General features: G+C 35.0%; 3 protein-coding genes across 6 annotated transcripts; 1 reads left to right on the forward strand and 2 right to left on the reverse strand.

Annotated features, from left to right (window-relative positions):
* Nucleotides 1–1,529: 1,529 nt before the first annotated feature.
* LOC124408458 (calmodulin) lies at nucleotides 1,530–7,455 on the reverse strand. Its single transcript, XM_046885372.1, has 4 exons — nucleotides 7,159–7,455; nucleotides 3,302–3,476; nucleotides 2,924–3,166; nucleotides 1,530–2,297 (listed from the first exon to the last, which is right to left on the reverse strand). The coding sequence occupies exons 1-4, from the start codon at nucleotides 7,159–7,161 to the stop codon at nucleotides 2,269–2,271; spliced, it is 450 nt and encodes a 149-aa protein (XP_046741328.1). The 5' UTR covers nucleotides 7,162–7,455; the 3' UTR covers nucleotides 1,530–2,268.
* A 4,413-nt stretch (nucleotides 7,456–11,868) lies between these two features.
* On the reverse strand, nucleotides 11,869–19,143 carry LOC124408888 (tetratricopeptide repeat protein 7B). Of its 2 annotated transcripts, XM_046886164.1 has the most exons (14): nucleotides 18,867–19,143; nucleotides 17,671–17,822; nucleotides 17,243–17,411; nucleotides 16,705–16,890; nucleotides 16,310–16,439; nucleotides 15,953–16,089; nucleotides 15,606–15,886; nucleotides 15,011–15,199; nucleotides 14,737–14,915; nucleotides 14,214–14,653; nucleotides 13,407–13,645; nucleotides 13,180–13,284; nucleotides 12,468–12,559; nucleotides 11,869–12,209 (listed from the first exon to the last, which is right to left on the reverse strand). In XM_046886164.1, exons 1-14 carry the CDS (start codon nucleotides 18,988–18,990, stop codon nucleotides 12,077–12,079), a joined length of 2,556 nt encoding a protein of 851 aa, XP_046742120.1. In that variant the 5' UTR covers nucleotides 18,991–19,143; the 3' UTR covers nucleotides 11,869–12,076. The 2 variants fall into 2 exon arrangements, with proteins under 2 accessions (XP_046742120.1, XP_046742121.1); XM_046886165.1 differs by lacking the exon at nucleotides 13,180–13,284.
* A 501-nt stretch (nucleotides 19,144–19,644) lies between these two features.
* LOC124409256 (histone acetyltransferase type B catalytic subunit) lies at nucleotides 19,645–23,314 on the forward strand. 3 transcript variants are annotated; one of them, XM_046886762.1, is made up of 7 exons: nucleotides 19,645–19,800; nucleotides 20,655–20,811; nucleotides 21,209–21,471; nucleotides 21,705–21,864; nucleotides 21,999–22,213; nucleotides 22,351–22,502; nucleotides 22,578–23,314. In XM_046886762.1, the coding sequence occupies exons 2-7, from the start codon at nucleotides 20,663–20,665 to the stop codon at nucleotides 22,863–22,865; spliced, it is 1,227 nt and encodes a 408-aa protein (XP_046742718.1). In that variant the 5' UTR covers nucleotides 19,645–19,800; nucleotides 20,655–20,662; the 3' UTR covers nucleotides 22,866–23,314. The 3 variants fall into 3 exon arrangements, with proteins under 3 accessions (XP_046742718.1, XP_046742719.1, XP_046742720.1); XM_046886763.1 differs by having other exon boundaries at nucleotides 19,646–19,800; nucleotides 20,658–20,811; XM_046886764.1 differs by lacking the exon at nucleotides 19,645–19,800 and adding an exon at nucleotides 20,103–20,131.

Below are 23,314 nucleotides of genomic sequence, written 5' to 3' on the forward strand. Positions count from 1 at the left end.
CAACAATATCAAAAACTTCGGAATAGAGATATGCGAGATATGTATCAATAAAGCAAGTAAAATAATAGATCTATGCTGCTTATTAATGTGAATATTAGAAAATTAACAAAATCTTGTAGGTAAAGTTTCAAATTTTTGCTTGACTTTTTTCTGATAGCAATAAGACAATTCATAATCTATTTTTGGACAATTGACTGCAAAGTTTTGTAGATTGATAATTTGGAGGATAGTTGTTGACTCATTGATGGCACTTGCATATATTGGCCTTGTGTCCACTTTTTATTGTATTTTTACTTAATTAATTTCTTGCCACTTCCAAGTACCAAAATATGCAATTAACTAATCACTTTTCTAGCTACAGCTATTCATGATTGCGCCTAGATTGTTCTTTCTTTTTCCAACTGATATATTCTTTGTGAATCCTACAAAGTCTGTTATTTGCATTTCACATTCTCCTTGAAATTGGGTCCATTGGTTTTTAGTTTCTCACAAAGAATGCCTCCGAATATCCTAATAGTGCATATCAACAGTTTTTCTCAGATCTACATTTTGAAGTATATCAATCTACAATAATGGCATCATTGCTTCTCACTTGTAACAAACACTAGACGCCATTCTAAATACTGTACAAATTATACTATACAGTGATACGCCTGGCGTCTGAATATAAATTTTCATAACTCAGCAAGCCTTATCATAATCGATCAACCTGTGACAGGGACTGATTGAAACACAATAGTTATTCATCAATTAATTTACTTTTTTCTTGACCACGGTTTTCAATATAAGCAAGAAAAAAATAAGTAGTAGCTATAGTTTTCAAAGGATGCAAGGAATTCCACAAGGAAATGACAATTTTGTGACCTAAAAATGAGGATACATTTATTTTGTCTTTTATAATCAATGCAACCTAGGTCACCAAATACATTATTAAATAAAGACTGTGGAGGAATTTTAATTTAATATATAATATATATTACATGTATTATGACTGATCCGATGGTCTTGTATCGGCGTTGGTTAAGTAACATTAAGACGTGTGATGGCTCCAGCCAACCAGTCTGTTTTGCACCATTAACCGTGCAATAGTCAAACTAGTGCCAGAAAGTGCACCGATCGATAGTTCGAAAAGTGGTGCCGATGTTGTGCAGTGCAGTCCTCATTTTGAGGAGAAGTGTGTCGTGTTCGTTTGTTTGTCTACAAACATGTCAAATGTTGGTCATGTCAGGTTGAATCGAGTGAGGGCGTTATTCATACAGTCCGGGATGAGAAGGAATGTTAACAGGGTCAGTCAGACACGATCCCTGTGTGTCCCCACTTCCTTTTACTTTACGTGGTGATGATTATGGTATTAAAAATTAAATAAATATATATATTTATTTATGTACATATGTATACATATACACATATGCATATATACATAATATATATTTATATTGGTTTATGTTTGTTTTTTTTTTCGTTTTTTTTTTTTGAAAAAATCAAGCATTAATTAATATTCCGTTTGTTGGTTATCTTTTTTTGTTTTCGTTTTGTTACGTTACGATTTCTCACATATTAATGTATAAATTATAATTATAAACCAATACTATTTTAAATTACTATTAACCTATTGATGGGTTGATACATTCCTTTGTCACATTGAGCCGAGTATCATGCCACGAAGTATTATTTAACACGGACATTTTTTGTAATTTTTTTTTTACATATCAGAGTGTGATTCCGTTATAGGAGTTATAATTTATAATACTACGATACATAAATTCCAGATAATTTTCAAATAATGTTCCTTTTTTCTTCTCTCTTTCATTATCTTTTTTCCCATTAAACACGGACATGTAGAATTAAAACAAGATACGAAGGGTAATTTCAGAGTTATTATTAATTCAAACACAATACTTGAATATATTTCTTAAAAAATTACACAAACTTTGAACAAAATTTGATGATTATCGCAAATGTTCTATAGTACTTTACTTATTACTTGTAAATTACATCAAACTTTATTCAAAGGTCTACTCCAACTTTTCATGATACTGTTAAATATTTCCAATTCACGATGTATTAAGACTGGAAAGCAGAAATGCAGTTTCAATATTTATACTTTAAGATTTTGTTGCCGACGATGAAGATGGTTGGTATTAATTATCTTTATTACTTATTATTATAGTATTATGTTAAGTGTTGATGATAGCTTTATATTCTGGTATTCACTTCATTATCAACACCACTCCTAGTTGTGAATTATTCCCAAACATGCGTTTGCATTCACTTTGATGTCATCATTGTGACGAATTCTGTAAAACACAAAAAACAAAGAACAGAAATGAATACTAAGGTTTAATTACATACTTTCGTATCATTTGAGTAAACAATCAAAATGTAGATAAACTACAGAAAGTTATCGCATATGGCTTGTTCAATACTAAAATCATATCGTCTGTTGAAGCAAACTTTTTCGTAAAACGAATTTGACTGAACATGTTTTGTGACGAAATTGTAGTTCAATATTAACACTCATAAATGATTATATTTGATCATGCTTAAATGTTTGTAGAAGATATTTGAGGACATGTCAAGCAATTCCACACCTAGTATTATACTTTCATTCATGAAATAATAGTGTACACAGCACATCAAAGGTTAGACAAATATTAGCAAAGCAAATCTTATAACACATGTGGATTTTGTGGTAGGAAATAAGAACAGGATGAATTGAATTAATCTCTGCCAGAACCGTGTATTTTAACATGACTTATGTCCAAACAAGTTGATCATTTGATATCAACGTCTGAACTATTTCAAAAATTGGATGAAAAGAGAGATTATATCATATATTTTATAAGTCAGGAAATTGTCTTGATATAAACCTGAGGTGAAACCAAAAATAAACTGAAAAAAATATAGTTTGAAGTCTATTTACCTTCGTAATTGACTTGCCCGTCACCGTCGATGTCAGCTTCTCTTATCATCTCATCAACTTCTTCGTCTGTTAACTTTTCGCCAAGATTTGTCATCACATGTCTCAACTCGGCAGCTGAGATAAAACCGTTACCATCCTTATCGAATACCCTAAACGCCTCTCTGATCTCTTCCTCGCTGTCAGTGTCCTTCATCTTACGCGCCATCATCGTTAAGAATTCAGGGAAATCGATGGTTCCATTTCCTGAAATGGTTTTTGAAGATGTAAAAAATAAAATTACAGTGAAAAATAGGGTTTTTTATCAGTGACATTATACATGGAGAATTATAAATAGAAATGAACAAAAAATCAATTCAATTAGCACTAAATTCTACGTACCATCAGCGTCTACTTCATTGATCATATCTTGCAGTTCTGCTTCCGTTGGGTTTTGACCAAGTGATCGCATTACTGTTCCCAATTCCTTGGTTGTTATCGTGCCATCACCATCCTTGTCGAAGAGGGAAAACGCCTCTTTGAACTCTGCAATTTGCTCCTCTGTGAGTTGGTCAGCCTGTGTATAAAAGTTTTAATGTTGTTACATTCAATACGTAGAGCCATGTCATCACATTTCTTTGAATAAAAAGGGCGATTTAAGGGAATATATGGTTCGGGCATTTTTCAGTTACTATGTTGTAGCTCGTATCAGGTTCTTTGTAAGAATATATATATATATAAAAAAAAAAAAACCATGAACCCTTAATTGACAGTCGGCATACATTTAGTTTGGGAAATAAGCGCAAGTTCGAATGAAATAGAAAAACGACTAAAGCAGATCACAAAAAGAGATCCTCCATCGGGATTTAAACACCAACTGTAAAATCCTTATGCAGGAGATTTTTCTTCTGCTGATTTTTTTTTGCCCTTCCAAGTTTTTGTTTGAAAATTAAAACAATGGATTCGCTCATCATACCGACAAAACTAAATGCATGCCCATCTGTAACATAGGCTGAAAATTTAATTCTCTCTACAAAGAATTCAATGTGTAAATCTCAATAATATCAATTCCAAACTCACAATACTTTGACCTTCAATTTTTCAAAATATAAGTCCATCATATCATTATTAAATCAATATAGAACTTGGAATAAAGAAAGAACCAATTGTAACGAATCGATTTCGATATTTTGTAGAGCGAAAGTCTTAGCTGAAATCATTTATGAAACATAAAATGATTCTGTGTACATTTGACAAAATTGATTTATCAAAGAATTCTTTCGGTACATATCATTTCCTTACAAATATTCGCTTATGTGATGAGATTCTCTTAGAATCGTGATCTAATGGCAACTGAGTCTTGGTATGCAAATGAAATAGATCGAATCTTTGTCGTTATCATTAATCATTGCAACAAAATTTGATAAATATAGGGAAGTATTATGTATATATAAATATACGGCCTCATAAATACTGGGCAATAATTGTACTTGAAATACGGCACAAGTGTAAGTAAGAACGTTTCGATACATTGCTGAAAAAAAAAAGGTATATGTATATTACTACCTCAGTCGATGGACTCTGGGCTAATAATATCGCTATGTGCAAGAAAATTTGCAGAATTTGACGTTGAAATTAATCATACAATTTCTAAGTAAATGAAATGTACCTTCTGAGTCACTGTACACCACTAATAGTGCTACATGCTATAAATTTATATTAAATTCATGTGGGAGTTTTGATGGGGTTATACATACAAATCAACAATTATATGTATTATATTTATGGACGAGTGTTCTGTAAATTTATGTGAACTGTTTTAATATGCAAAATACTTCTTCTTGATCACATCTGGTATAAACTCAATGACCAGTAAATGACCGTAACAATAACTTATAATTGGTTTCATTCATAAATATTTCAGTTTGAAAAATCGCCGAAATGAAAATATCTAGGATAAATTTTCCAACAAATAAATAAATTTTTTTTCTCTATAATTCTCATCATACCTATTCCATTAAATCAATCAATTAATAATGATATTGATGTGTACTTTTTAGATAATCCGATAAGGCTGAACAAAAAAAGGTCTAGTAAAAGTCGTTCAAGCGGTTTTTTTGAGACATGTATCTTTTATCGCAGACATGTTTTAGTAGTATCCCTGGTAATCACCGGTAGTATTACGACAGTCACGCCTCAAAGATAAAATAAATATATCATACTGTTATTTATTGATTTATCGTATTAGGCTCAACTGATTGAAGGATAGATTTTATGGACCATCAGATAAACCAAATAGTAGGCCCAAAAATTGCCAAGTATCAGCGATAATGATTTCATCCAAATTCTGACGAGTGAATTTTTATACTATCCAGCAGCATGCAATACTGCAAAATAACCTAGTTAAATAAAATACTTCTACTAGCGCGCAATTTTTTTTTTCTTTTTTTTTTTCCGACCTTTCACATTCAGTAATAAACACGCTTTCTATAGTAGTTGGTACAGCCTGTGTCAAAACCTTAACAATCAATTAGATTATCGCTTTCGGTGTAGTTTGTAATCCATTTTAAGTAATAAAGATAAGTTAACATTATAGTAAAGCAAGTTATTTTCACCACTAAGCAAGTAAAGCTGGAAAATTTATCTCCTTAATTTGATTTTAAAAAACATATGTGCTTATTTCATTTTCTTGTTAACGATTTTTAGTCTTATCTGTACCTTGTCCAGTGTATTCTAATTCAAACTATCACATCAAGTGAAGGCATAAAAAAAAAAATCAATAAAACGCGCCGGAGAAAATCGGACAAAATCTTTGTACGAATACATATGTGTAAATTATATTTATAGACGTACCATGTCGCGATCTTGTTAAAACCTTTCGGCTTACGGTATTCGGTGATAACGAAATGAAAAAAATAACCTCACTACTCTTCACAAATCGAAGGTTCGAACGGTTCTGCCGTTTGCGGCAAAACGCTGCAGGTGAACCGAACAACGTCGCACAGTGGCAGGTTCGCGAATTCTCGGGGTGGCGCCGGCCAACGGGTCGAGGGTTAGTCGGGGAGGGGAATAGAGGGGGAGAGGGGAAGGAAGGAGGAGAGGGGGTAGCCAGGGACCAGGAAGCAGTGAGAAGGGGGTAGGGGGGGATAGAAGCACGGCGGGACCGGGGGAGGAAGAGAGACAGAAGAGGACATGACAGAGCTGCACTGAGCAACTACGAAAATCAATAGCGGGTGTATGAGGCCGCCATAAAGGCTGCCATACTATTACCGGCCTTTATATAGAGCATCGCGCGCAAGCTTATTTTCATTTATTTGTTTATTTAATCGTTTACTCCAATGATCGTACAAACCAGTGAACATGGAAATAAGAATGATGTTCTATTTACAGGTATATTATGCACGAGTCAGCACGAATAGGTGGAAATTTTGTGACTAACTTAATTTCCGCTTACACGTGGGTAATGTATGTGTATAAATATAGGCTTCCCGATAAATGATACGAAATGAGAAAACAGAATTCGGAGAAATTCAACACGGGAGAGATGAGATTAATTAAACAAACAGTGCTCCCGGTAGCAATTGTTAGACTCTTAATACGAGTATTCTACTGCAGAATTGCGCGGATCGTCTTGAGCGGTAATAATTGTTATGATGTAATATATTGATGGTTACACGGCTGAAAGCTAACGTCTAGGCATCGGAATACGTGCAGGTAAATGGAAAATAGAAAAAAAGATTAGTGAGATCTAAAATTGGCATGATTCTTGCGAGGTAGGCGGAATTTTTTCCGGCATTCACAATTGCCGATGACGAGAGCACCTCGAGTTGCGAACCCGGTAAGAACTGTCAACTGGTATACTTTTAACGGTATAACGCCTTCATCCAAACACCAGAGTTCCGTGACAAATCGAATCTTTACAGTTTCTAGTAGATTGATCAGGTCCGCCGATATTTTGATAGACGACAAGTAACCTCGGATTCATTTCAATTAGAATGAGATTAATTATTGACGGAAATTTACCGTTAACTCGATAAACTAGGCAAGCCTAGCGTACGATATAACGCAATAAAACTCAGTACGTAATTCGGCTAGAATGTCGAATTGAATAGACAGATCTCGAGATTCTCGAGCAGCAAGCATTAGGCCGGATTCCATTACTACGTTGCGGGTAAAATCTGTGAAAGTTGTCGAAATTTTGATATTCCAATGATTGCGAATAGCTGAATGATGTTGAATATGATTAATCGACAACTCACCATTGCAGATTCTCCTAGATATTACCGGCACACTACACAAACTCCACTACGAACCAGCGCCGCTGACACGAAATACACTTCGGACAATAATGGCAGAGGGTCTCTCAGTCGTCCAGGCAATACTGTGTTACTACGCCACGATAGCGATGTCGCACATAACTGTGAATAAAACTTGCGCGGTGTTTGAAAAACTTCTTATAAATTAAATGAAAAAACTAGAAAACACAAGAATAATAATTTACCATACATTTATTCACCGATGAACCATATATATCGAGGTCTGAGTTCGGATTAAGTTTCAGCCGCGCATGTGAGTAGGCTTTATAAGCGCTGGGTGCGGTCTTGTTTACAAGACTTCCTTGTCGACTCGTCTAACGTCCAAACTAAGCTCAATTCTGATTGGCTGCTACGCACCTGCAATGCGTCAACCACTAGAGCCTGTACAGTTTGCGAACGGGTCAGAGTGGTGCTGGCAGGGCTAGCTGGCTCTGGGGTTGCAGCGTGCGCTGCCAGGCAGCCTGCGTCCCTACATTTTCATCCCTCCTATCCTCCTGCGTCCTTCGTTCCTTCCTTCCTTCCTCTCGGCCCTTTTCATCCTCCTGTTATATTTGCGTACCCTACCGGCATTTCGCTACCGCCACCGCTGCCGCATATTATGCATTCAAATGTATACGATGTATAATTATTATAAAATCCTCGCAGCTGAGAATTTTGAAACAATTTCTAAGTTGAATTTCATTCTTATTAGCCAAGTCGTGTCGACGATAGAAAGTAAAGTTTTTTTAGATGCGAATTTAATTCTTTCTTTACTATTTTGCATTCCATATTTATCGCTTCATTTTTGCCTGTTATAGTATGAGAGTTTTTAGGTGAAAATGTAAGGTGAAAGGGAGGAAAGTGTGTTGCATAAAACAGCGTAAATTCATAATATGCAATATAATGGTTTGCAGTGAAATTTTCTTTGCGTCTATCGAGACGCGTTCAAACCGCATACCCAGTGCGCATTGGCTATGCGCAGGCGGGCGCGCAATGCGACACAGGACATAATCTCGTTAGAGATTCCTGAGAAGTGAGTTAAATCTTAAAACGATTATATTTATCAATGGTCTAGCGCACGAACATGCAAGCTTGTCGATATTTATTATTGACTCTGAAAGCTTTCTATAATTTAAACTATTATCTTGTCGTATGAAACGAAATAATTGCGAAATAAACGAGAAATCGTTTAACGGTAAAGAGCACATCCTCTGCAGTTGAGACCTTTTTAGCTATACACATTCGCAGTTTAGATATATCTAAAATTGGAACGAATTTATTATTTATGTATCTGAGAAAACTTTTTGGTAAACATCGATGTATCATAATTTTGGAACGTATCTAATCCTGTAAAATGCGTCAGAAATGCCAATGCATAATAATGTCTATTTTAATTGTGAACACATTTTTCTTTCATCGATGCCGCAGAACAATCATACTAGAACTCACACATTATATGCTGATACGCCCATAGCATAATGAATATACTCACAAGAAAATACGTCTATCTAAGTGTATACAAATTAACGAACACCCACCCATTAGCCGTTTCATCTCATGTCTAATTTCCGTGATGAAAAGTCTATAATAATTAAATACATGTGGTAACGTTGACGTGTTGACTACCCACAAGCCTACGATGATTATCTACCGTGAATCATATGGGTATATAAGTGTTTTTTTTTCTAAAAGCCTAGCTGTTATGTAATTTTGAGTCACACTATAGTCACACCGTTAAATGGAAGAAGGAACAAAGCGGGGACTACCTGCTGACAGAGATAAGCATTGGAGAAATTCGTTAGGGCGGATGACTAGTGTAGATTTTTATCAGATAACAGATAATCAGCGGAGATGCTGTCATTGCTATAGTTGTGTGGTATTTCAAACACGATAATACACCGCTTGAAAGATTGGGTTTTCAAGAAAAAGTGTAGGTATAACAGAGGCCCGTTACTCATTTTATCTGTCTGTAGTATAAAACATATAGCACGACGCAAAGCTTTCGTGTGTAAAATCCGTCAGCGTACCTATAAGTAATCAATGTTTAGAGCCTAAACAGGGCATCGTGAATAACGACATAATCATAAATATCAATAATTTCATTCCATGCGATTTTCGATTCAGCTGCACGTATAGACCAGCTACCTGGCCTGATTATTGTAACTGTGTCATCGCAGGTATCAGCTGATGTCGTCCATCAACGCAGCGCGCACTACAGAGAACACGTACTTGTGATGTGTCTCTGACAAATATTCGCGTGTCACTTCTTGTAGAAAAACCTGTGAAAATCTACCTGAGATCGCATCGGATAATATTATTCCGGCTTATAAATTATTTACTTTATTCCTGTAAAATAAGCCGCGTGCTTGTGCGCTGGTATGTGTAACACGTATACGCCGCTACCAAAGCCGAAGGTAAAGATCAATGCTGGCCGACACATACATGGTAAAAATAAAAAAAGTAAATTCAGCGATAATGCTTGATCCTGGGGGATAAGTGAACCAGATCTTCAACTGAATATTAACAACAGCTGCAGGTCGGGACTATATAAAATATATACTGCTGATCTGTATGTCCTTGAAAAAATTAGACTCGCTGCAGGTGGTGATAAATACTTCCAGTTCGTTGAGAAGTTCGTGGAATAATTAATAATAATTGGTAGCCAACGGTTGGGGTAGTTAATCAGCTAAAAGAGAGTATGCGGCAACTCTTGACAGATAATGATTACCGGCACACAATGGTGCGAATATAAATTCCTACTCCTATTGCCAGCTCAATTTTGAGGGATACGCAAAGGGCGTGTTACACAAATAAATGCTCGTTATTACACTGCGATTCCAAGGTCATCTGAACCGGCAATTTCGCAACAATTAATCTGCTTGATTAACTAAACCGTATAAGCTCTTGTAATGTATTATCTTTTTGAGCAGCCTTATCGCTGTAATCTGAAATAATTTTTGATTGTTGTACAGCCATAACGAGATTGCAACCATAATCGCGTTCTTACGTAAATACGTAATAGATGTATGTATATATGCATATGTATGTTAGCTATATATGGATGATATAGCATCCACCAAACGTGAATACGTGTCAGGTAAAATAATAATTCCTCGTTGTACCTTTAATAATTAAACTAATTCAAAAACGTACACTTTGAACTTGACGCCGTATGAATAAATAATCAACTATGGCTCCACCAGCGAGCTCCAGAATGAGTTGGAAGTCGTTAGGAAAGTAAACCGACTTTCTAAATCAATTTGAATGAGTACAACAAACAGAATCGGAGTTTTGACTATTTTCACAATTAATAAATTGTCGGGATTGCGGGGATCCCCAGATTCGCCAATTCGTCAAAGTTATTATTACTCACTTATCGTTGTGAACTTGTACTTCGTTTTGTCAACTGGAATAGACAATTACCATAGAGCTTCCTCACCTCATTATGCAATCATCGTTATTTTCCGAAAGCTCATCCCAGCGTGCCTTATACTATAGAGTACCTCAGGCCATTGGAAAAGTGTTAAGTAGGCAGGCCCATGTCTACAACTAATATGCATCATACATGCTCACATATATGACCAAGCATATACAATACACATAGCCGTATAATGCTGATATATGTATATGTAGCCGATACGTGATCCTTATATCGCGTACTGATAGCTGTAAGTTTACAATACCATAATTTGTACAGCAAACTCGCTTATTCGAACCAATAATTAAGTCAGTATAGTTCAGGGTGCATTAACATGTAAACTGTTTTGTTCTGTACAGGCACACATTTGAATTAATCACCGGTACCTAGCGTGAACTTTATTAGAACGTTCTATAAAATTTAGGACCAAGTGATTACCCTAATCGTATTAGTTAGTCAACTAAACGTACAGCTTCACAATGGCTAGGCAGAACACGTATCATTGCGTTTTCCCAGCTTAACTTTAACTATCAATTACAGTATTAATTAGGACATGGAAGTGAATTGAGTTTCCGTGATAATAAAATTTCCATACCTTTGACCTCGCGTGTAACATATCTAGCGTAGATTTGACCTGTAGATTTCGTATAGTTTTATGTGAGAAATTATTTAGAAATGCCTAATCCAAAATATCCGTGGTGCCAGTTAGTTAATTAATCTATTGTTACAGTATACCCATCTTCGTTCATAGCGCGAATAACTTCCCAAAAGCAATGATAATCTTTATGCATAGTTTTAGATCCGTCACTGATACAGAAATCACATGAAATTGAAATCCAGATACTGCGAAGTATTACCTAATAAGATTGTTATTCACTTTTCTTCCCCATACCTTCTAGCGAATTAACGATATGGAGTTTGATAGGGTTTCTTCGTGCTTTTATAATTTCATTGAGCATGCAATTCTGCCTACGGTACACATAATCACGTCATACGTAACAAAATGACTGATGAATATGACGAAAACCCACGTCCTTGACGAATTGTGGTGCATTGTTGAGGCTTATTCCGTTGAACCAAGTCCGGCGGCTTCGCGTTGCCTTGATTAATCAATTTTAATTCCCTAATGGAGTGCGCGTGGCATGAACGGGAAAAATTGGTGGCAAATCGTGGATTTTTAATACGGCTATCGAAAGATATTCTGGTAGAGACTATTGTTCTGATACACTGAGAATAAAATACCCTCGATGATAACGCAGTTTAATTTCGTTGATATATTTTTTTTGTCATTATTTACAAGGTAATCGGAGTAACCGTTGAATTTGATGTACATACATTAATTACATATTATACCTAGATCAATAGGTTATAGAATATACAACGTTTATAGATACATACATACATAAATACATGTGTATAATATTTATATATTATATAGTAATTTATATACTTCGTTTCTGGAGTTTATTCAAATGTTAAGGGGATGGAAAATACGGGCAAAATCGGATTAGTTGTTTCGACTTCTAACGCTGTTGCCATACAATCACTCGCTGCGTCCACTTCGCCCAAAGATTCTAATACCTTTCCTAAATTATACCTATAAAGCATGGGATTGAAAATGCATTAAAAAGTTAGCAGTTTCAGCAGTTTCTGAGCAATCACAATTTCTCTGTGTCAAAAGTAGGGTGTTCTATGAACGAGATGAAGATATTGAATGAAATTATCAAATAGATCTGGAAACTATGAAGATTGAAAGTTTTTGTTGTGGTATGAAATTACTTGTTTCATATACGTGATAGGAAATATCCAATATTTCCTATAAATATGCAATACATTCTACCCTTGTGATACCTACCACGTTTGATGAGAGTTGGGATCTATTTTCGCTGCTTCTCGTAAAGTTTTTTCAGCTAGCCTTTGACTTCCCAAGTAGTGATAAATCAATCCCTGTAAAACAGTGAAAAAATATATTCTGGTTTTGTATTTCCAAAGTGAGTAGAAGCATAGTGTTCGTAACATGAAGACGAAATATTTTTACTTTTTTTTTCAACTAGACTATCGTCACATATTTTCAAGCCTACAAAAATTAGTCACATAGAATCTAAAGCACCAATTATATTTTTTACATTATTTTATATGATTTTCTTATCTAGCTGGTCTTCTAAAATTATACAAATTATATTGACCATCCCTGTATTGAAATTGAAAGAATTTGTACGTCATCATGGGTTAAATTCATTGCATAGTGTAGTGAGTTTCAATGTGAGTCGAAATTTTTCTCTGGGTTTTCACCTTTTATAAATACAGATAATACAAACAACGAAGCGTACAATGAATTGAAATAGCAACACAATTGCCGCAGAGACGGAAATGAGTTTCCTACAACTAGCTGAAGATAAGAATAATACAATGCAATAGATTAGATTGTCAGTCCACTTTTATGAAGTAATTGTTTGTTGAAGAAAATTTTAATTATAATTATACTTTTTTCTGCACAGTGTTACTTCAACTGCGAAACTTTGATTATGATTCGATGGTTGTAGAAACGTATTTGATTAGATATTTACCAGGTGCTGAAGGCTCTTTATATGAGATGGATTGATAGAGACTGCATTTTGAAAGCATTGCTTAGCCTCGATATATTCTTGTTTGTGCTCATGCAAAAGCCCTCTCTGTGAATAAATAAATATTTATATAATATAATATTACTGCAGCATAAGATAATGTACTGAAACAAACTTAAAGTCTTCCAAAATACCTATTTGTATTGTACAGCTTAACATCCGATACTTACAGTGTACATGATGTGATGACTGAGAGGAAAAATATTAGTTGCCTCTTGCAAAGATAAAGTAGCCGGAGTCGGCCGATCGAGGTCTAAATAAACCTCTGAAAGTAAAAGCCAAACTTGAAGCTGCAGCAACCACGCGCGCTGTGGCCCAGGCCGTGGAGTAAAAGAACTCAGGGATGAAGCAACTTCTGACAATGCCTGCTCAACTCTGGACGCTGCTAATGAATGGGCATGTAAAGAACCTGATGCAAAGTAATGATCAGTTACATGACGAATTACATTTCACAAGTCGATGAGTAGCTGAATCAAGAAATATTGTCCAGCCTGGGGATATTCAAACATTGCAGCTTACAATTTAAAAAAATAAACCCTCCAGATCTCATAATACCTAATTAGAATCACCAAAAATCGAATGAATTTCAATGGAAGATTCGGTTACTTTTATAATTTTTTACAGTGATTATTCAGGCATGACGTGTCAACATAGATTTAAAATTTTATAATTTTTTAGCTTCTCGAAATCTTTCTTTGCTTAACTGTACAATGACAATTTTTCCCAAATATTTACGGCTTCTCAGCTGTGTTCATAATTATTGTTCAAGGCAAAATTAGTACATGGCTCACGGCTCATTCTTTGCTTTTGTCGAACAATAAGACAGTGAACAGGGCGAATAGCGCGTGAGTTAATCTGTTTCTGAGATTTTCAAGATTTCACATATCATAGTCACCATGTTATGGGGGAAATGTTAAATTAGCGTAAAGCAGATAGAAGATATTGTATGTACATAAGAAAAGATAATATATACTAACTCGAATCTTTGTCTGACATTTCCGAGGTGTACAATTGGAAAACGCTGCGTGTTTCACTACGTTTTTCACTATGTTGATCATTGCAGTCAACGTTTGTTTGATCTTCGTATAAATTCTTCCATAGAAACAGCATATGCTTTACAGTCGCTAGGGCTTCTTCTCCACCCACACTATGTAACTCTAGATGTGCTTTGACATACAGGAGATTTAGGTTGTCCGGATATTCATCTAGAGCAGTTTTAACTAAGGACAAAGCTTCAGCATACTGTTTGTGCGCTGACAACAGTAAAGTTAGTAAATGGAGAGAAGGAACGTGCTCAGCATGTAAATTTAATGCGATTTTGACGTGGACCATTGCCTCGTTTATTTGCCTATTGATCGCGTATTCATGTGCCAAATAATACTCTGCCAAGTGGTCATTAGGATCGCACTGCTGAGCCCTGAAAAATTACGTGGCTATTTATTCATCGTAATATTTTACAATAACGGCAGCATTACTGGATGTGCAAAGAATATGTTTTACTTATGGAAACAGTCCAGAGCTGCGTTGGTATGTTGCAGTTTGTCCTGCTTAATGTTCGTCGTTGAAGAGAGCATGCTGTGACCAATTCCTATGTACAAATGACATCGCGATTGAAGTCCTTGTGGGCTAGCAGCCTCTTTAAGTAAAGCCTTGTGACTCCAATCAATACCATCTTCGATCTATAAGGAAATTAACTTACTCATACTCTGTTAACCCGTCACGTTATACTTTCAATCAATCAATGGGTAATCATATTAATGGTAGAGATATTTACCAAATTTAAATTGGCGTAACAGAGACGTGCAGCCAAAAGACATGGCATTACTTTTTGTGGAGAAAGTCGATTAACAATCTTTAAAACCGAATACGCCAGAGCATGCTTCCCAAGACTGATCAGACATAGTGCATGTTGCATCCACACGTGTGCTTCACCATGAGAAAATTTCATGGCTCTTTCAAATGACTGGAAAAAATAACATGTATTTTGATCAGGCAGAAATGCATCAGGAAATTAATATTTTATGTTAGTGTAGAATATTATGCCCATCACAAACACGTAATTGTGGAGTATAATCGTTTAGTAAACCATTGCTGATAATGTCTGATTATTGATTGATGATATTTATATTAACACAAATTACTACACTAGTCAAAATGACTGGTCTTCAAAAATATGGAAAAAAAAATATAAAACTATGTAACTAGAATATGTTTTAATACCAATATGATATGAAAATTTTTTATTATTACGCATTTTTGGTAGACCAGTTATTTTTACTGATTTTGGTAGAAATAGCTTCGTCTTAATTTCAGTAGTTCTAGTGTTAAACATACATAGATAAAGATTAGAAATAATACAGATTACCAACCTCATGTAAAAGTCCGACTTGGCCCCATCTTACGACTGCAATGGTTAGAAGATCGTATACAGCTGTTGCATTCTCAAATGCGTGAATTCTAGCTTCTTTAAACTCGGGCGATTGACTCAGTACTGTATCTCGTACAGCCATGGCTTCACTTATGAGCAGAAGTAGGATTATTTCTTCGCATTCACTTCTTGGATTAAAGAGGTTTAAGCCAGTATATTTCTTTGGCTTCCATGGAGATTCTGTCAAACTACTATTGGAATGATGGGCTGGCTTCCTACTCCCTGAAATTAATATTGAAAACACAAATCAGTGAAGCAAAATACAGAGAAATTAGTTGAAATATTTACCTGACATTTCAATGATGCCCTCTGGTCGGGTGTATATAGTGCCTGTAACACCTCGCAATAGAACTTCTGCTAGCTGTCGGGTCAACGTCAAACGGAATCTCTGAGTTGCAGTGGCCTCCACAGCAGATAGCATACCCCTTTAAATTTTAGGGCAAACAGAATTAAGTATACAACAATTCGACACTTGTTGATATGAAAAGTATTAGTTTGATTGATTAAAAGGTCAAATTCTGAATAACTTTTTGCAATAGCTATATACGATGAGAAGGTATATTTTGTTTTCAAAAACTATAATAAGAGGTCACTAAAGTCCTTAAGTGTCATAGGATATCTAATGTTACTGTATCCCAGATTTACCTATATCGATTTATGGCAGCTTGGATATTTCCAGCTTGCATGTGAAGTATAGGGGCTCTTTGTAAAGCAGTTTCTAAAATTGGCCCAACAGATTTCGTAGAACTTGGAGGTGGTTGAGGAGAATAGGAACCTAAAGAAATCTTTGCCATTACATTAATTTGCATCATGTGGGAGAGTAAATTGTGTAATAAATCAATGGCTGACAATATCATACATAACTTGATCGTCTCAATATATATATATATATACATATAAAGAATTGAGTGAAATTATAAAAAATTTAATCATTTTCTAGAGACCTGGCAATTTTTGTGGAATTCATCTTATTGCAAGGACACAATGGTTGATGATTTCTAGATAAATGGTCAGGGAGAACTTTTCATGATTTAGCGTACCTATACTGTTGGAATTCAAAGTACTGGTAGTGCTGATTTGCTGCTGAAGTGCGATTTTGTCCTGCTCTTGTAAGTACAACACAGTCAAATCTCCAGCAATTTCAAAACACTTGATCATCTGTTCCTGCCATTCCGCAACTTTGAATTTTGACTTCAAGTTTGGAGGCTGCTTTTCCAAGCACAAACCTGCATTTGAAAATAAGCTTTAAAAGCTGTATTCGAAGATATGTATTGTCGCATATTTCATTTGGCAAAAATCATAAATGCAAGTAAAATAAAGTGATGGAATTTTGATTTTTTTCAATTTTCCTAGAGTAACACAGTTCATTTGTGAATAAATGACACATGATTTTAATAGTGGCAATTAATAATAACTAAATATCAATGCACAAAATGATGAATAGTTGGATGAAGAGATTGTGTAAATGTACAAACAGCGGTATATTCATAGTAGAAAATCTGATGCAGTATAATGGACTGGTAACCATACCAAGAAACTAAACCTAGTAATTTGTGATGAAGGATAACTAATTGATACCTTTTATCGCATATGACTCAGCTATAATCCGTAAACTGCGGCAGGGTAACTGCTTTTCTGTTAGTGTGTGAAGTTCGGCTTGCTGATAATGGTGAAGAGCATCTTCGTACATTCCCATTGCATAGTGTAGCTTTCCTAGGAGTAGATGAGCATCCAAAACAACCATGGCCTAAATTTGAACGAATAATTGTAGCAAAATGTTTCCGAATTTTGGGCATTAACCTTGATTAATTAATGTATTAACAGCAATTCCTACATCTTAATGTATTTAAAGATTTGATCTATGAAGCTTGATCAAACATCATCCTAATAATAAATTAAACAGTCTCTGCGAATTTTAGTCACAGTTTCGAAACTTTAGTTACATAAATCTTTTTCAATTAAACGCTCTATAAAGACAAGTTGAATTATTTCTGAAAACTGGATACCTTTTTGCCTGTTTCATTTGCTGCTAGTAGAAGATGTCTTTTTGTTTCAACCAGACCAGCTCTAGCTTTGCCTATGTTTGCTTCAATCGGTGGGGCCTCCTCCAGGAAATTTTCCAACCTTCCTTCTCCACATAAGAAGTTTGCCAAACATTCTGCAAATTATGTCAATTATTAACGTAATGATAATTTATTTCTTTCAACAAAATTTTTATACACCACCTTGAGCATAACATGCATCACATGCATCTCAAGCTGCTTGATTTAGTTAGTATGAACATTTGGTAGACGACATTGGTTCAAAATTGACGGTAATTAAATAAAGATAGGGTATTTTAACTGAAGTAGGTGACTGAAAATCTGATACATTATAATCAATTCAGTTGGAATTTTGTTAAATCGCTCGCAGTCAAATGCATGATCAGAATAAAAGCGGTTATCAAATGGTACAAACTACATGACTTAATAAAAATTGATTGATATCCGGTAGCGTAGGAACTTAATTCATAAAAGAGTATCGGAGTCAAATCTGACAATGTTGACATAATAATTCGACACTTGCACGTACTTGTTTGCAAAATAGAGGTGCTAAATACTGTCTGACTTGTCAAAAACATTCATAATTGGTGAGGTTTCATAGAATGTTGTGGTTGCAAGATATGCATATTAGGTACTTTATATAAATGATTTGAACGCAACGAATGGTCAGAAATTTTAATATGCAATTTGTAAGGAATATATTGTGGCATTTCAGATATTGATAATTTGGTTAAAAATTGCAATATAATGTTGAAATATTTTTTTCGTGTTTTGATTTTTTAAATTTCATTTTTTTTAGTAAAATGTTGGTAGTCAGTCCACGATTCCTATGAATGTGGCATTCAACAAATAGTGCTCAGATGCTCCTCTAGTGTTTCTCTCGGAGTTCAACTTAGCCGAGAACACTCCTGAGTCTTATAGTAACGTTTTAGATATTATTTCGTTAAAATCTGTTGAATTTTTAAAAGAAAAAGTAATGACAAACATACATACAAAAAAACCAACGATGTAACCACATTGCCATTGGATTAAACATTGACTCATCAATGATAATTTTTTCCGGTGCTGCGACGACAAAAACATTCATCATATTTTCATGATATGGAACGAGGAATAATTTGTCTTTAGAATTGACCATGCATAGAGTATGAGATACGAACCATAGCTTGAATCTTGACTTTTTAAAGCATCAGCCAATTCAATAACTTTTTTCCAATTCCCTTCCTCCCTGTTTTTTTCGATCTCCGTTTGGAGCCGTATCGTATTTCCTCTTTTGCTTGTCATTCTTTCGCTTCTCGAGGCCACATCGATGGCTTTCTTGTTGAGCTCTGTCCAAGAACTACGGCCGACTACGTCTTCGACGTGTCACTAATCCCACTGCACAACACCACAACCATACTCCCACAACATACTCTACAGACTTTTAACAGCAAATGAAGGCGAGTGTGGCCATAGAATAGTCAACCCTGTTAACCTGTCGAATAAGCATAGATCATACGCTTGTAGATAGTTATTGCATTGGCTGTAATTTTCTGAAAAGCTAGCTGCGGTTTGGCAAGGCCAACTCTTCACCCTGTTTGGCCGGAAGTATTGTATGTGGCGATGTGTATATATAGCGGCTAACTGCCAAAGCGCGAATAGACAAACTGTACTTTTTAATACATGTATATACACGATTCATATACTATGTATCGGTATTCTTTAATCGGTCATGTACAAAATTCATGAAAAACTGGTAGCGGACTGGTTTTTCAGCTTTTAGAATCAATAGGTTTAGAATTGATGGTGTGCCAAAACTACTCCAAATATCGCAGTTTCAGGCACTGTGTTTCAGGGAATTATTCATCTGGGGAATTCACTACAATTCACCAAGCGTAGTATCCTTCGGACTTTCGTAATTTTTATGTTTCGCTTACATCTCTATGTGCGTCGATTGTCAATGGAGAGGTTTGCGATTTTATGAAATGGTTGTTGAAGATAGATCATTTGGCGGGAAGCCGATCTTGGTTCTCTAATTACGTTCTCTTGAGCGGCGAGTCCACGTTCTCTATAGTTTTATTGTGAATTTCTAGAGAAGCAGGTACATCAAAGGTTGTAAGTATTTAATGACATTTTACCAATCATTTTCAGCGTTATATGTGTTCGAACTACTACAGTTCGTCTCCAAACTGTTATGATGGATTATCTTCTCTTTTTTTTTTCAACCCGTTAATACCGTCTTTCTGTTGTACAGATGATGATTAAACCTTTATGTATTTACGTCCGAACCGCCATCTCCACTTGTATCTTCTATGTTTACCCAGCTTTATCATCATTTATTTTATTTTTGATCATAACCTATGAAATTCGTTGCGATTTTTTTTATGCAGTATTGTATATCTTCTTTTCTCGGGCAATTTGAAACCTTATTTATTTTACGTTTAAGGTTAGTATACAAGTTTACAATAATTTGCTGCAGTATCAAAAGCTTGCATGAAAATTTGAATGCAGTTATTTGGCTGTAGCTATTTTTTTTCCCTCTGATATTTTGCTGTCTAATTTAATGAGACACAAATGATTTTTTTTTTCAACTATTGGTACACAAATTCAATGAGGGAGAATGTTGGGGAATTTTTTATTGGTAATCTGTTTGCAAATCTCAGTCAGTCATCATCACGTGTAGAGTGATAGGAAGTTATTTAGAATACATTATTACAGAAAATTTACAAACAATTGTTTTTTTCTTTTCCTGCCTTACATAGCTGTATATCAATATATATTTACTGCTGATAATATGGTGCTGCAAATGTGCATCGAGAATGAAACTACTTCTGAAAATATTTATTGAGTGTACAATATTTTCAAATCTTGATACTTTCAGTTTCCAGTATTTATGGAGAACTAGTGTGCAAATTTATTCAAGTCTAGTCTTTGAATGGAAATGTTTGAATAACTATGCTCATTTTCAACAGATAAAATGGAGGATGCTACAACCGCACGTCTCAAGAGTCTAATAATCAGTAGCAATGATGCATTGGAATTCAAATTAATAAGAAATCCCGATGATGTGGATGATGACAAACTCATTTTCAAGCCTGAGATGTCTCATCAAGTTTTCGGCGACAGGTTTATATATATATTATATCTGATAAATATTTTTACTTCATCCATATCGTTTGCACTAGACCAACCAAGCTCATCTCGATCAGCCTCATGATTTAGAATTATATCCTAACATTTATTGCATATCAAAGAATGAATTGGAATATGTAAGGATTTGGTGAAGCTCATTAACACAGGAAGAAAGATGAGATGAAATCGTTTCAATTTTGAGAACAAATGAGCTATTACATCAATAATTTGAAAAATTAATGTGTTCCTTATACTATTTCTTATGCCCATACATCACAGGCTCAAAAAATCCACCACTACGTAAAAACTGTTTGATGTTAAAATTATTACATTGTTTATAGATTAATATATGAAAGTGATAGGAAGTGGTCCTAAGAATGAATTATTTCAGTGAAAACATATTTGGGTACCGAGACTTGCGCATCAAACTGTACTACTCGGCTGGCTGTTTGGAAACCTACTTAGGAATGACGTATTCCGAAAAAGCTGATCACACGTTATGTGAAGGTGTAGAAGCTGATGAAGTTTTACCCAAAGTCAGTGAGAAGTTGGCTCCAAAAGTTCACAGCAGCATGGATTCGTTTATTGCAGCACTTAAAAATGATGAAACTTTTATACCACACGGAACCTTGATTCACTCGTTTTCAATAAATGGTGAGCTTGAAGTCAAAGAGTGAATGATATAAAAACAATCTTTGTCAACTAACATTGAATAGAACAAGAATCTTGAAACGGGCTTGCAGGATTTGCTGTTTATGATGCTTTTATTACTCATGAAATCACAAAAAGATTTATGCAACAAACATTTTTCAAACCAAATTGAGATGCGTTTAAACTGTTGTAAAGTAATTTGCAACTTGATAATTAAGATTTATCTTTGTCCCTAGATAAAGACAAGGGCGTCAGATATTTTGAAGTTTACAAAGCAGATATGAGCTGTAAAGGCTTTAAGGAGTACCACGAGCGTCTACAAACATTTCTACTTTGGTATATAGATGCCGCTAGTTTTATCGACATTGATGATGACCAATGGCATTACTTTAACATGTTAGTATAGTAAGATTAGTTATTCACCCACTATCGTATTGTTCCAAATACTCGTATAAGTCAACTCTCAATGTTTTGTAAAAATAACTTGAGTTGCGAATAGCGAAACGGCACATATTTTATCTGTATTTCAGATTTGAGAAGTACACTCCTACCGTGGGATCGCATCGGTATGCGACTGTTGGTTTTGCAACGGTTTATCAGTATTATGCCTATCCGCATCATGCGAGACCTCGAATTGCCCAAGTTCTTGTTCTTCCACCGTTTCAAGGGCTTGGTATAGGGGCTCAGCTTCTTTCTGCCATTTACAGAGAGTACATTGGACGAAGCGAAGTCAAAGATATTACAGGTAAACTCTTGGTAGAATCTTCAGAATTTAGACTTGAACTTTTTCGCGCGGATTAAAATCCCACAAATAAGTAAATATCATCTTGGGTAATAAAAACATTTTAATCTATGATTTACAATTCGTATATTTTTTTACAGTTGAGGATCCATCTATAACCTTCCAACGTGTACGCGATTTTGTCGATGCTCAAAATTGTAAAACTTTAGAGAGTTTCAGCAAAAGCAATCTGTTACAGGGATTTAATAAAAACATGGCTGCAGAAGCTAGTATAAAATTCAAAATAAACAAGGTATTTAAATATATTTTGTCAGTCGTATTTATAGTTTACAGAAGTAAATGATCAATCACGATTATTTCTTTGTAGAAACAAGCTCGCAGAGTCTATGAAATACTGAGATTACGTGTTACCGATGTGTCTAACGAGCAGGAATACCAAGCATATCGGTTGGATGTTAAAAGAAGATTAAATGTTCCATTTCAACGTGAGCAAAAAAACTTCAAGAAATTACAAAGAGCTTTAAAATCCGTAGAAGGAAGCACTGTAATTGATAGTCCATCTCCCGAACAGAGGATGCAAATTCTTGATAAACAGTATAGGCTTCTGGAACAAGACTACAAAAAAGTGATAGGAAGAATTGAAGCCTCTCCTTAGCTTTGAATTGTAATAGAACATGGTATAAGACTACGAGTACAAAATTCTAAAGAACAAGTCAAAAAATACAAAGCATATATTTGGCTCTATGCGGATTCATGCAGCAAGACGATTCACTCGTTCAACTTTCTGCGCGTTTGTAATTTCTATTGTGTCGTTACAGTCTGTTTACCTGATAGTATGTCACAAAACCTTATCATTGTTCTATTTGGCCAATACTACGCAGTAACCTGTTAATCGCCGGCGTGTATTGTTCTTAATCAATTGTACAGAACAATTTTCGGTTAATTGGCAACTATTTGAGATTTTCGTATGCATTATTTCTCTTTGTGATACTTTATTATTACTTACTATTTTTCTACACTTTTTTTTCGCAAGTGAATTCGTAACATTTGCATACTTATGTACGTGAAAGTGTGTCAACGATTGATTAAAGCTGTTTCGAAAAT

The sequence above is a fragment of the Diprion similis genome, chromosome 8, assembly GCF_021155765.1.
Source record: "Diprion similis isolate iyDipSimi1 chromosome 8, iyDipSimi1.1, whole genome shotgun sequence".
Classification (NCBI taxonomy): Eukaryota; Metazoa; Arthropoda; class Insecta; order Hymenoptera; family Diprionidae; genus Diprion; species Diprion similis.